This window comes from Crinia signifera, chromosome 7 (assembly GCF_055691185.1).
Source record: "Crinia signifera chromosome 7, ASM5569118v1, whole genome shotgun sequence".
NCBI lineage: Eukaryota > Metazoa > Chordata > Amphibia > Anura > Myobatrachidae > Crinia > Crinia signifera.
In genome coordinates this window covers 60,196,794-60,211,372 of record NC_139223.1, presented here as the reverse complement: position 1 = coordinate 60,211,372, position 14,579 = coordinate 60,196,794, and the positions used below count along the sequence as shown (strand labels likewise).

General features: G+C 46.9%; 1 protein-coding gene and 1 long non-coding RNA gene across 3 annotated transcripts in view; one reads left to right on the top strand and one right to left on the bottom strand.

The window, feature by feature from the left end:
• LOC146020214 (tectonin beta-propeller repeat-containing protein 1-like) overlaps nucleotides 1–14,579 on the bottom strand; it is an 85,697-nt gene that overhangs the window by 68,084 nt on the left and 3,034 nt on the right. The window contains exons 2-4 of one of the 2 annotated variants that reach the window (XM_083153171.1): nucleotides 13,539–13,764; nucleotides 12,283–12,465; nucleotides 10,397–10,519 (exon numbers count right to left, since the gene is read on the bottom strand). In XM_083153171.1, the coding sequence (XP_083009297.1) occupies nucleotides 10,397–10,519; nucleotides 12,283–12,465; nucleotides 13,539–13,763 (531 nt within the window). In that variant the 5' untranslated portion in view covers nucleotide 13,764. Of the gene's footprint in view, nucleotides 1–10,396; nucleotides 10,520–12,282; nucleotides 12,466–13,538; nucleotides 13,768–14,579 lie in introns of both variants that reach the window. The other variant, XM_083153170.1, reaches the window with a different exon arrangement.
• On the top strand, nucleotides 4,002–7,354 carry LOC146020213 (uncharacterized). Its single transcript, XR_014450736.1, has 3 exons — nucleotides 4,002–4,130; nucleotides 4,296–4,444; nucleotides 7,093–7,354. It is a non-coding gene; the product is annotated as an uncharacterized LOC146020213 (long non-coding RNA).

The window sequence follows — 14,579 nt, the reverse complement described above, 5'->3', positions numbered from 1 at the left end:
GATCCGAAATAATGAACCATATCAGCCGTGTGTGGCCGATACTGCCCGTACACCCTGAACGGTGACGTCATTGGGACCCGCTGAACATGCAAGTCGTTTGGCTATATTGCCAAATTGACCTGCGTGTTCAGTAAATATCACTCATCGGTAACGATGGCTCGGGCACACATTGTTAACTACTATATTGAGTGTTCACACTAGACGACATTGTGAACAATAACGCTTAATGTGTATGGAGCGTTACATTGGCCCAGACTGGAAAAACCATTTGATGGTGAGAGAATTGCTCATGGATTCGCGCAATTCACTATCACATTTACACAGGGCGGGTTTTCTTTCTGTCTGCGGCTATCTTCTCGCAGTTCTCTGCAACTTTGTAGATTAGCGTTCAGGTCTGAATCAGACCCAATGTCCTTCTCCATTAGACATGCATTGGCCTCTTTCCGCAGCGCTCTAACAGCTGCCTGAAGTGACAAAGTTGTCACCCAAGTTAGGGTGGATGATAGAAACATTGGGCAAATATCTGTTTCTGCATAGATGTTACCTAATATTCCCATTGTGCAGATACAGTAACACATAACAGGTCTGTATTGGGATATGTCCTCCTGTTGTATCTACTGAACTGATGTCACTTTCTCCTCCCCCTCCCTGCATATGGAGAAGACATGGCCAGATGGCCAACAAGGTGGAGGCCCCCTTCCTGCTGCCGGAAGAGCGTGCGGCGTTCTATGAGCTCCTGAGTAAGTCATACTTCTCTTATCACTGTATCTGATGTACATGTATTGCCACATCCTATCTCAGATTGGAGTTATAGGGACAACACAGTCCAAAACCACGAAGTAATAATGTTCTAGAGAGCTGCACATGTGCATATTGTGGGGAGAATAAATGACACTAGAACAGGGGTACGCTATAAGCGGCCCTCCAGCTGTTGATAAACTACACATCCCATCATGCCTTGCATCAGATTCAGCATGGCCAAATAGCAAAATGAAGGCAAGGCATGCTGGTATGTGTAGTTCATCAACAGCTGGAGGGTCACTTATAGCCCACCCCTGCACTAGAATATAGATGCTATTGCAGGTCAGTAGTGAGGGTTCTGATCTAATATAAATGTGATGATTGAATGTTATCCCAGCTTATTTATTCTTCTCTCTTTAGAGGACAAATACATAGAGCGGTTTCTTCTGCGGGACACTGGCTTCAGGGTATCTGACCAGTACCTCCTTGCCATGGTACTTGTGTACTTCAAACGGGCAGGCCTGAAGACAGAGGAGTATGGGAGGAATTTCTTTGCCGCCTTGTAAGTATCTCATCAATTACCTTAATTACAGAACTTTTACTCTGTTCCAGAATTTACTAATACATTTGATCCACTAATTGTCAACCCATCAAACTGGGTGATTTATAACCTTCTCTCAAGGTGCGTACACACGGGCAAATATCGGTCAGCGACCATATTGCCAGCGATTGGAGTGTGCACCGACGATAAATCGCTGGGTGCGCTCCCGTTTTCTGCACCCTAATGGTCGCTGGTCGGAGGAGCATGCTCCTCCGACCAGCGACTTCCCCTGCCTCTTCTCCCGGCAGTGTGTCATTTTCATCAGCGACCATCTCTGGTCATCTACATAACTCATCCATCCACTCACATGCAAACTGGCTTAACCCAATCTCTGCTCCTATCACCTTGTGTCTCTTCTGATATATGTTCTAGTTACTGTCTGTTATTATGGGCCTTATTCGAGTTCACTCTTTCAGATAAAATCCTTCTTAGATGGACAAAACCATGTGCACTGCAGGGGGGCAGATGTAACTTGTGCAGATCTAATTAGATTTGGGTGGGGTTTTACTTCAAAGCGAGATCTATAGTGCAGTGTTAAAATAAAGCAGCCAGTATTTACCCTGCAAAGAATCACCAAAAAATCACCAAATCTATTTCTATCTGCACATGTTACATCTGCCCCCCTGCAGTGCACATGGTTTTGTCCATCTAAGAAGGATTTTGTCAGAAAGAGTGAACTCGAATAAGGCCCATTATGTACAATGTTTGTCTCTTGCTAACTGTCCATGTGTTGTTCCAGGTTCTTAGCAAACCAGATGGAGGAGGACGTTAAGTTCTGTAGAGTGATCTACCCCTGGGCCCTTGGCAAGACATGGCAGAAGAAGAAGAAGTACCTGCACCAGAGAAGGGACGACCTGCTGCGGAGGATGGGCTTCATGGCCAGGGTGGATTGGGCCACCTGTAACTTGGTTAGTAATAATGACAGACTTATTTTGCACCTGGCAGTTAATATGGACTATACAGCCCTGGATATAGTACTGTATAATGGAGGGAATGGAGACTTAATGCGTGCTCAGTTCTGCAGCTCACATTCTATGACTTGGGTTTCAGTTAGCAATCCAAAGGTAAACTTTTCTTTACATGAGGTGAAATGTGTGTATTATGTGAGTCTGACAGGTGAGATATGGTAATCCATAGACAGTGTATATTATACCGTCCCCACATAAAGGTAACAGAGTTCTGGTAAAAGTGAATGTATGAGAAAGAAATGGGCACCTAGATGGGCTGTGTTACTCTACACTATATTCATGGATGCTTAAATTATTCTAGGTCATGGCGGAAGACCCTAATCACTGGGCCTGGAGGAGAAATCGGCCAAGTCATCACAGTGGGGCTGTACGCTGGTACAAAAGGGGCCGTCATGAGACCCAGATTCGAGGCCCAGAGAACTCCCCTCTTTGCTGCATCCACTGCACTAATGATGTGAGTGAAGCATTAGCCAAGGAGGGCCGGTAGACGAGCCAGATCATTCTAGAACATTGTCCAGTAAACGTCTCTGGTGAGTAGAAGGGTGAACTGTACAAAAATATTACATTTCCTAGTCCAAGTTGCCATATTAAATATTATTCACACAGGACAATTATTTATTACTCTATAATATTATAAAACTGTGTAAGGGCATAATTCAGTAGCAGTTGTAATTTTGCAAGAAATCGCAAAACTATAACAGCTGTCTCCAACATGCGGGGGCTGCCCAGCACAGGACAAGACCGCCCCACATGCAGGGTCCCTCCCCGTGATGGATTGAAATAGCCCCCTGCCTGCGCAGCCTAGCTGTGATGTTTTGTGTCAGGGCGGCTACATGTCACGTCACGCACCCGCCGCAGCCCACCTCGCAAACAGTCCTGACAATCCTCCGTTGTCCAATGCCCTGTCATCACCCCCGCAGGCACTTACACTGTGGTCGCATTTTCTGAATGCATGCATGGATACGCAGAATAGCGAAAATCAGCGAATGATCCTGTCCGAGTACAGGGTATCTGCAATGCAGGTATGACCACCTCTGTCACACAAATTCCAGGTGCTATATATATTGTAACATGGGGCTTGCCTGGTTTAATATTAGTCAGCACTCTAACATTTCCTGGTTTTATAATAGAAGATAAAGTAAAAGGATCTGTGCTATAATACACTAGCATCCTAATACTAGTTGTGAGATATACTGTTACTCAGCTGGTATGCGGCTGTATGACATATCGGCACTTCTTTATCACAAATCCAGTGCTTTTAACGTTTCAAAGGCAGCCCTTGTCTGTAAGCAGGAAGCAGGGCGCAGGGGAAGTGACCAACCTGCTGCATTTACAATGTTGAATGCTGCTGGTCCCTCTCATCCCGGCATTGGTGCCGCTGCTGTCCTCTCTCCTCCACTGAACCCCCCCCCCCCGGGCACCCATGTGGGGTGACCCAGATCCCCTCCCTCTTACCGCTCCCAGAGCCCGATCCCTGCCAGGAGCGTACATGGGGCTGCCTGGCTCTCCTCCCTGGGTTGCCAGAAGCTGCAGCTCCCACTTCAAGAGGGATGCTGCTGCTGCCTCATCGTCCCTCACCAAATGAGAGGCGCCATGTCCCTCTGCCTTTGCAGTCACTCTCTCTGACCCTGCTGTCACTTTATATGTCCAGATCACAGCCTTCTCCACATCACCACTGCAGCTGACTACAGCCTCCTCCACAACGCCTCCTTTGAAGCGCTGCCTTTGACCACAGCCTCCTCTGGCCACAGCTTCTTCCTCCACATCGGCGCAGCCGAACCCAGCCTCCTCCACACAAACGCCCCAGATCACAGCCTAAGGTAAGGTAATTTTACCATGCTGCCTTTCTCTCTCCCACCTGTATGTCCCTATCATCACTCGCTCTGTCCCCGTTGTCCCTTTTTTCTGTCCCTGCTTTTCTTTTACCTGTGCCTCTGCCCTTGATGTCACTCTACCTGCCGTCACTCTCTCTGTCTGTATCACAGATACCTCTGCACCGCCACTGCAGCTGTCCACAGACTCCTCTGTACCACCACTGCAGCTGTCCAAAGGCTCCTCTGCACCACCACTGCAGCTGTCCACAGCCTTCTCCTCCACCGAACCCAGCCATCTCCGCTTCCGATCTGAGCCTAAGGTAATAAAGCCCAACTGCCTTTCTATCTCCAACTTATAGGTCTCTGTCATCACTCTTTTTTGTCACTCTTTCTGTCCCAGTCATCCCTTTTTCTGTCCTGCTGTCCTTCTTGCTGTCCCTCTCCCTGTACCTATGTCCCTGATGTCCCTCTCTCTGTCCCTGCTGTCACTCTCCCTTTTCCTATCCCTGGTGTCCTGTCACTATGTCCCTTTTGTCCATCTCCCTGTCACTATGTCTCTGCTTTCCCTCTTTGTTCCTCTCTCAGTTCCTCTTGTCCCTATTTAACTCTGCTGTCCCGGTGTCTCTGCTGTCCTACGCTCTCCCTCTCCCTATATCCCTGCTGTCACTCCGCCGTTCTCTGTTCCTGCTGTCCTGTTGCTATGTCCCTGCTGTCCCTCTCCCTGTAACTATGTCCCTGTCCCTCTTGTCACTCTCCCTGTTGCTATCCCTGCTATCCTGTCACTATGTCCCTTCTGTACATCTCCCTGTCATTATGTCTCTGTTCTTCCTCTTGTCCCTCTTTGTCGCTGCTGTCCCGTTGTCTCTGCTGTCCTTCGCTATCCATCTCTGTCCCTCTCCCTATATCCCTGCTGTCACTCTCCCTCTCTCTGTCTCTGCTGTCCTGTAGCTATGTCCCTGCTTTCCCTCTCCCTGTCACTATGTCCCTAATGTCCCTCTCTCTGTCTCTGCTGTCACTCTCCCTATTCCTATACATGCTGTCCTGTCACTATGTCCCTGTTGTCCATCTCCCTGTCACTATGTCTCTGCTTTCCCTCTTTGTCCCTCTTTGACTCTGCTGTCTCGGTGTCTCTGCTGTCCTTCGCTTTCCCTCTCCCTATATCCCTGCTGTCACTCTCCCTCTCTCTGTTCCTGCTGTCCTGTTGCTATGTCCCTGCTGTCCCTCTCCCTGTCACTATGTCCCTGTCCCTCTTGTCACTCTCCCTGCTGTCCTGTCACTATGTCCCTTCTGTCCATCTCCCTGTCACTATGTCTCTGTTCTCCCTCTTTGTCCCTCTCTCAATTCCTCTTGTCCCTCTTTATCTCTGCTGTCCCGTTGTCTCTGATGTCCTTCGCTCTCCATCTCTGTCCCTCTCCCTATATCCCTGCTGTCACTCTCCCTCTCTCTGTCCCTGCTGTCCTGTAGCTATGTCCCTGCTCTCCCTCTCCCTGTCACTATGTCCCTGATGTCCCTCTCTCTGTCCCTGCTGTCACTATCCCTATTCCTATACCTGCTGTCCTGTCACTAAGTCCCCTTTGTCCATCTCCCTGTCACTATGTCTCTGCTGTCCCTCTTTGTCCGTCTTTGACTCTGCTGTCCCGGTGTCTCTGCTGTCCTTTGCTCTCCCTCTCCCTATATCCCTGCTGTCCTTCTCCCTCTCTCTGTTCCTGTTGTCCTTTTGCTATGTCCCTGCTGTCCCTCCCCCTGTCACTATGTCCCTGCCCCTCTTGTCACTCTCCCTGTCGCTATCCCTGCTGTCCTGTCACTATGTCCCTTCTGTCCATCTCCCTGTCACTATGTCTCTGTTCTCCATCTTTGTCCCTCTCTCAATTCCTCTTGTCCCTCTTTGTCTCTCCTGTCCCGTTGTCTCTGCTGTATTTCGCTCTACCCTCTCTGTCCCTCTCCCTATATCCCTGCTGTCACTCTCCCTCTCTCTGTCCCTGCTGTCTTGTAGCTATGTCCCTGCTTTTACACTCCCTGTCACTATGTCCCTGTCCCTCTTGTCACTCTCCCTGTTGCTATCCCTGCTGTCCTGTCACTATGTCCATTTTGTCCATCTCCCTGTCACTATGTGATCCCTCTTGTCCCTCTCTGTTCCTCTTGTCCCTCTCAGTGACATACACAGAACTTTTGGATCATATTGCTGTGTTCTACATAAAGGGGTGTATTCAATCTCATTTCCCAAAAAACATATCGGCAAATTCAACAATACTTATTCAAGCTCCGATTGTCATAAAAATTTAGACAGTCGGAATACTCGCCAATCCACGTGTATTTTGTCAAAAACGGCAGCAGATGCAGCAATGTTGCGCCCGTTTTCAATAATGCAAATTTGACTTTTTACCATGTCAAATCTGCATGAAAGGAAGACAGCCAAAACGGACGAGATTGAATAGGTGTGCGCAGATATTTCCCACTTCACCTTAATGCTATACAGATGAGGTTGTTCTCCCCCTTTCCACCAGTGTGCCATATCTGTATAGCTCGCTAGCACCAGTGGATGGGGATGCACGAGTGTCTCACACGCTTGTGCGTCCCCCATTTTGACGGACGGCGCAGGACGCCGTCCGCCAGAATGGAGAGCGGCTCCATCTGTACAGTTATACTAACACCAGAAACTACTTATGTATGTGTTGGGTTCTACAATAAGGAAACCTATATGGCCACAGGGATGTCTATTAGATCTTTATAAAGCCTCTGCCCTTCAATACTCTGCAGCCCCTTCGCTCAAAAGGTAACTGAGCGCTAGCAAACCCCCTCTGCCCTTCAATGCTCAGCTGTAACCGTTAATTAACCTTTTTATATTGTGGAAGATCAATTTGAACAAGTAATGTTCTGTACAATTATGTGGCACACGTTTGCAGTTTGGTAATTACTGTACCCAGTCTCTGTAATGACCTCTGGTTTATTTGTTTTATATCTGTTGCAGTTTAATAAACACCTGCTGACCTATGAGAAGGAAGGACGGTAAAGGAGACTGACACTTGAATCAAATAGCCTGCAGCGTTAAAGAGGGAGCAGACCGGTGACTGAGTGTCTAAAGTATGGCAGCATGTGGTCTACTGCTAGATGACAGGTGGACAAGAAAAACCGATGTTGCCAAGCAACAGTAATGGGCGCTGGTATGGGGTGCGTGTGCGAAGCAGCTACTTATAGGGGTGAGCAATCCCTTACAAATTACATACAAAAAACAAAAAGGAAGTAGCGCTAATAACACCAATGAACATTAATAATGGTAATGTTTAATGACATGAATTAAAAACAAATAGATAATGTAAAACCACAGGATCTGTTCCTATAAATGCCACCGCTGGAAATAATAGTTCCAATAGTATCCAAAGGAAGGTATATAATGGGCACCAGTTAGTGGTATGTTGGTAATAGATGGATAGTTACCACAGTTGCCGTAATTGGGTCACCAGGAGGAATTGTTCCATTCGGAGTGCATATCAGCACTATCTCTCCAATGCAGGTGAAGGTGCCAAAGTCCAATGGAAATAATTTGCAGAGGTGCGCAGTGATGGCGCAAGTGGTGGCTGGTCCGGATCTAGTGAGATAAAAAGTGCTGGGTGCAATGTCCAGGGCTCCTTAGGACCCTGGACATTGCACCCAGCACTTTTTATCTCACTAGATCCGGACCAGCCACCACTTGCGCCATCACTGCGCACCTCTGCAAATTATTTCCATTGGACTTTGGCACCTTCACCTGCATTGGAGAGATAGTGCTGATATGCACTCCGAATGGAACAATTCCTCCTGGTGACCCAATTACGGCAACTGTGGTAACTATCCATCTATTACCAACATACCACTAACTGGTGCCCATTATATACCTTCCTTTGGATACTATTGGAACTATTATTTCCAGCGGTGGCATTTATAGGAACGGAGCCTGTGGTTTTACATTATCTATTTGTTTTTAATTCATGTCATTAAACATTACCATTATTAATGTTCATTGGTGTTATTAGCGCTACTTCCTTTTTGTTTTTAGATGACAGGTGGCACAGAAGGTGCCTGCACTGCTCTAGAGCCCCTGCCTGGCATCACTGCTGAATACCCATACAAAAACTTGGGAGACTTTGTGCTACTACCCCATTGGACTCATTACAGTCTACAGGGCCTTGACAAAAAATATATTTTCACTAAAAAGGAGATGTGGCCTTGTTCTTGTTCCTACATGCCTGGAAGGTGGACACATGTGCTGTCATTGATAGGCGGAACAAGATAGACCAGCATATCCACTCAGCAGACCTATATAAATAAATGTCTTTTGGTCTGTTAAACGTTTGGTCTAAGAGTATTTCTTTGACTAAGGGCCTAGCGAGGCGCCGTGAGACACCACTCATTGTACTGCAGAGGGATGATAGGCACAGTGAGACACCACTCAGTGTACTACAGAGGGATGCTAATGTGCAGTGAGACATTACTCAGGGTACTACAGAGGGATGCTAGCCGCAGTGAGACACCACTCAGTGTACTACATGGGGGTGCTAGGCGCAGTGAGACACCACTCAGGGTACTACAGGGGGATGCTAGGTGCAGTGAGACACCACTCATGGTACTACAGAGGGATGCTATGCCGAGAGAGCCACCACTCAGTGTACTACCGATCCCTCTGTAGTACACTGAGTGGTGGCTCCCTTTGCCTAGCTTGGCACACTGAGACACCACTCAGTGTACTACAGAGGGATGCTAGGTGCAGTGAGACACCACTCAGTGTACTACAGAAGGATGCTAGGTGCAGTGAGATACCACTCATGGTACTACAGAGGAATGCTAGCCGCAGTGAGACACCACTCAGTGTACTACAGAGGGATGCTATGCGCAAAGAGACACCACTCAGTGTACTACAGAGGGATGCTTGGCGCAGTGAGACACCACTCAGTGTACTACAGAGGGATGCTTGGCACAGTGAGATACCACTCATGGTACTACAGAGGGATGCTAGGTGCAGTGAGACATTACTCAGGGTACTACAAAGGGGTGCTTGGCGCAGTGAGACACCACTCAGGGTACTACAGAGGGATGCTTGGCGCAGTGAGACACCACTCAGGGTACTACAGAGGGATGCTAGGCGCAGTGAGATACCACTCATGGTACTACAGAGGGATGCTAGGCAGAGTGAGCCACCACTCAGTGTACTACCGATCCCTCTGTAGTACACTGAGTGGTGTCTCTCTTTGCCTAGATTGGCACACTGAGACACCACTCAGTGTACTACAGAGGGATGCTAGGCGCAGTGAGACACCACTCAGTGTACTACAGAGGGATGCTAGGTGCAGTGAGACACCACTCAGTGTACTACAGAAGGATGCTAGGTGCAGTGAGATACCACTCATGGTACTACAGAGGAATGCTAGGCGCAGTGAGACACCACTCAGTGTACTATAGAGGGATGCTTGGCGCAGTGAGACACCACTCAGTGTACTACAGAGGGATGCTAGGCGCTGTGAGATACCACTCAGTGTACTACAGAGGGATGCTAGGCGCTGTGAGACACCACTCAGTGTACTACAGAGGGATGCTAGCCGCAGTGAGACACCACTCAGTGTACTACAGAGGGATGCTAGCCACAGTGAGAAAACACTCAGTGTACTACAGAGGGATGCTAGGCGCTGTGAGACACCACTCAGTGTACTACAGAGGGATGCTAGCCGCAGTGAGACACCACTCAGTGTACTACAGAGTGATGCTAGGCGCAGTGAGACACCACTCAGTGTACTAAGGGATGCTAGGCGCAGTGAGACACCACTCATTGTACTGCAGAGGGGTGCTTGGCGCAGTGAGTCACCACTCAGTGTACTACAGAGGGATGCTAGGCGCAGTGAGAAACCACTCAGTGTACTACAGAGGGATGCTAGGCGCTGTGAGACACTACTCATGGTACTACAGAGGGATGCTAGCCGCAGTGAGACACCACTCAGTGTACTACAGAGGGATGCTAGGCGCAGTGAGACACTACTCAGTGTACTACAGACGGATGCTAGGCGCAGTGAGACACCACTCAGTGTACTGCAGAGGGATGCTAGGCGCTGTGAGACACCACTCAGTGTACTACAGAGGGATGCTAGACTGTGACTGTATCCACACAGGAATCAGTCACGCTGAGAAGGGCTGTTTGGTGAGACTGAAGCCAAAAAGTATAGGGACATATCTGTACCTTAATATCAAGCATACATAAGTCAATTGTGACAAATAAACACCTCACACTGTTCGTAAAAGACACTTACATCTGCCCAGATGTTTCTAGACTTGTATCGCCTGTATCGGATCCACCTCCTGCGACGCACACACGAATTCCACTTCTTATCCTTTGTGTATGTTGCTGGAAAATCTATTGCGTATGTCCAGCCCTGCAAATGAGATTCCATTAGCAAATATTGCAGCAAGTAACTTCTCATTCCATCTCCATAACATCTCTAAGATCAGGCCTTTTCTCATACTGATGCCAAATAATGATTTGTCCAATCACTCAGCATCTCCTGCTTTGGCAATTGTTAGCTCCTCTTCTCTGGTTCTCCCTAGTCACCTTTCCCTGCTTCCATCCATCATGAACTCTGCAGCCCATCTCACTTCTACCTGCTCTGTGCCAGCTTACCTCCTCTGCAACTTACCTCACTGACTGCTTATCCCCCTCTGAATCCAGTTCAACTTCCTGATCCTCACTCTTACTCAATCTCTCTGCCCCCACCTACATCCTCATCATAATTTCTGTTCACTCTCCCTCCGTTCTTCCTCCAGTTATAACCTCCTAACATTCACCGCTAAAGCCCCGTACACACGGGACGATTCTAGCAAGAATCACCAGGGATATGGTCTCGGAGTTATGCTGTGGTGGATGATGAATTTTAAAAAATTGAAAAAAGTTTAAAAAATTGGGAAAAAAATCATGTCTGCCATTTCCCCCTGTCAACCTATTGCATGTCGACCTTTTGTTATCGACCTCTTCACTGTGTATCTAGACACTGTAGATCTATGAGTCGGATACCTAATATCAATCATCTCTTGCTGTGAGTAGCAGGGCTGCAGCACGCTGACCAGTGTTAGAGTAGCAGTGGTATAACTGGCGCTGTAATTGGTGGGTCATATACTACATAATGCACAATAATCCCAGTGTCTCACCTGCTGCCACTTATAATGTCCCAAATTGCCCCGTAAGAAGTCTTTCCTGCATCATGGGAATGGGAGAGATGGAACTGAAGGGGCAATATAGGTAGTTTCTGCTGAGCAATGTTCATCATTTCTTGGTTAGATACTGTAGGTGCCTTAAAATCTCCCCTTTGGTCTCATAGACCGTTCCTTAGCAGGACATGGAAGATCCCTATTGCAGACAACTTCTTGTATGTTGTATGGTGATATACCAGCAGATGAGCGGCTTTGAGGATGGCTTTGCATAGTGCTGCACTATGCAAAGCGGTCCCCTCTCCCTGATGATGGTGCCGGGAAGGGGGGGAAAGCTGCTCAGTGTGTATGCAATGAGCGGCTTTCCCCCCAGCAATCATCGCTGTCCATACACGCTGGGCATAGTCGTCCAGTGTGTATGGACCTTTAGACATTCCAGGCTTGTAATAAAAAACAATTTATACAGTGCTCGTAAATGGCGCAACTTGCTGCCCAAAATGTATCTCTCCAAGGTGTCACCCACACCTCAACAACAGGAAAAAGCAGTAGAGGTGGAGAATATAACTCAAAGGTGCAAAACTGTGTATCATTTTGTAAGGAATACTGTATTTCTTGGTGTTCTACTGAAGTGTTTTCTCAAAATAAATAATAAATATAAACTGTGTTAGTGTTCAGGTTTCATTTCAACCAATTAGAATGTGCAGTGATGGGCATACCCCTACTCACGGTAGGTAGAAGGTCTTCACACTTCCGCTCTTTTAATGAGGAGTTTAACGTCTGGAGGTAGTAATCCCCCAACTCACGGTAGATTAAGGTGTCTTGAAGCTAATAAAGGTTTCTTTATGCCTTGAGTATGGTGTCCACTAATGAAGTCTGGGGTTCAGTTCTTGGAGGTAACGCTCATAATGTAGAGATTACACAGCTTTGCGCCTTCGAGTTGTATTCTCCACCTCTACTGCTTATTCCAGGCTTGCAAACAAGCAACAGTACTTACCCCTTTTTCTGCTGGTTCTCCTCCTATATTCTCATCAATGTACCAATCAGACTCCCACTCCCAGTGAGACGAGGGCAATTCAAAGCTGTCCAGCTGCTGGTGCTTCAAGCCAGTGACATCACTCCACTGCCAGCGGTCACTCGGGAGCAGCTTCTCACAAAACCCATCCACTGGATTCCAGCGCTGCAGCACACAGAGGTCAAAAGAGGAGGATTGAAGAGGACTTAATATTGTCATTATTTTATCATCGATTAACATTTCTAAAAAATAAATAAATGCAAATACCACGAAATTTAAAACATCAAAATAAAGCATAAAATAAGAATGTGTATCTCGCTTCTCGGGTGCATGAGACCTACTGATGCTGTGCTCAAATAATCTTGGCAAAGACAGAGGTCCCCATGTTGCCCTGGAGATGCCCAACCTTCCTTATACATGATAAGAGCACTTGTTGGACGCAGCAACCCTAGGATGGCAGAGACCAATTCTTATCTATGAAGTGTCTCACAGAAAGTAATGTTATTTCACCAGCATGCGTAATCATTTCATTCAGCTGGAATGTATATTGTACAGAGCTTAGAGTAATACTTTAAAACAAATCATTTCCCCTTGTATTGGCTTCTACAGTACATGGCAGACCTGGGCCTTATTCTGGTTCACTCGCAATGTGACTGACTGCTTTATTTTTACACTGAAATATAGATCTCACTTTGAAGTAAAACCCCACCCAAATCTAATTATTTCTGAACATATTACATCTGCCCCACCTGCAGTGTACATGGTTTTGTCCATTTCAGAAGGAAATTGCCTTTGCGAGTTAACCAGAATAACTGCCCTGATGTTGAGTTGAGCTAATGTGACTCATGGGAACAATGCACTTTCTGCTTCTGCATTATTATCTGTATTGTCGCTAGTTCCAGCATTGTCAATGGTCACGGATTTAGGCCATAAATAGTTCTTCTATGTACTGTAATGAAGGTTTCTCATCTCTTTTTAAATAAAAATGAATATTAAAAAACTTGAAATTATCACAATTCTTAGTTTAGACCAGGCATGTCCAACGTTGGCCCTCCAGATGTTGTGAAACTACACATCCCAGCATGCTTTGCCACAGTTTAGCTATTAGAGAATGCTAAAAGCATGTTGGGATGTGTAGTTTCAAAACATCTGGAGGGCCAACGTTGGACATGCCTGGTTTAGACCAACAACATCCAATAGATATAACCATACCCATACAAGTGACCTGGATTGCACACCTGATTCTCGTAGGTCTCTTCCTGGTACCGGATTGGTAGGTCGCTGGCATGTACATAGATATATATCTCATTGTTGCCGGCGATGCCCCAGCAGCACGCTTGTACAGCAGATATACGTTTGAACTGGAGATGGTCGTCTTTACATAGATCCCACTGTTGGCCATCTGTAGACAGAGTGTATACTTTGCCCCAAATATCTGCTGCCCATAGCACAGTGTTCACCATCCTGCTGCCAAAAACAGACACAAGGTACAAATCAGATATGATGGGTGGGATGAAGAGCACAAGGGTAGGGAGCAAAGCAAGTAACTGTGTAACTGTTGCACATTGGTAACCACATGTTGCAGTGCAGATGGGGCAGATTAATAAAGTGCAGAGATTTACAGGCTCCATTCATTAGGGACATATCAAGGAACATTCCCTGTTCTCCAGATGCTTGAGTCAGGGAAATCCCACATGTTGGAAATACAGTGTTACAACTGTGCTGCACTGCTAAGCAGTGATTGGTCCCTTGTACAGTGCAGGGAGAAGCAGCAGCACTGTGCACACACCCCATAATGAGGAAAATAGGGGATGTGATGTGAGGACACACTCACCCAGTCAAGGCCACACCAACTTTTTGGGCACGTAATCAGTCCCAGCAAAAGTTGGGAGGTGTGCTGTAACCATGTTTGTAAATGAGTTCTAAAAAGGACTTACTATAGTACTTACTGTAATATAAAACACACGAAAACTACCTGTTATACAAGGACAATGCAGACATAGCCCTAATTTGCTGCCATAGCCCAAATTCCCATTCACAGTTTGGTAACCTCAACCATAAAGAGAGAACAAACTCAGTGGAGCTTTTGCAAATTAAGTCTTTATGGGGGAAGGGCGACACTGGTGAACAAGCCCACACACAGGCGAAACGCGCGTCCAGCAAGGTGGACTGACGGCCACTGAAGAGAAATCTTTTCCCCATAAATAACTTATAAAAACCCTTCAGACGATTCCTAGCGGATATAGCAATTAGCTCTGCTAGGCACATCTCTTTATTGT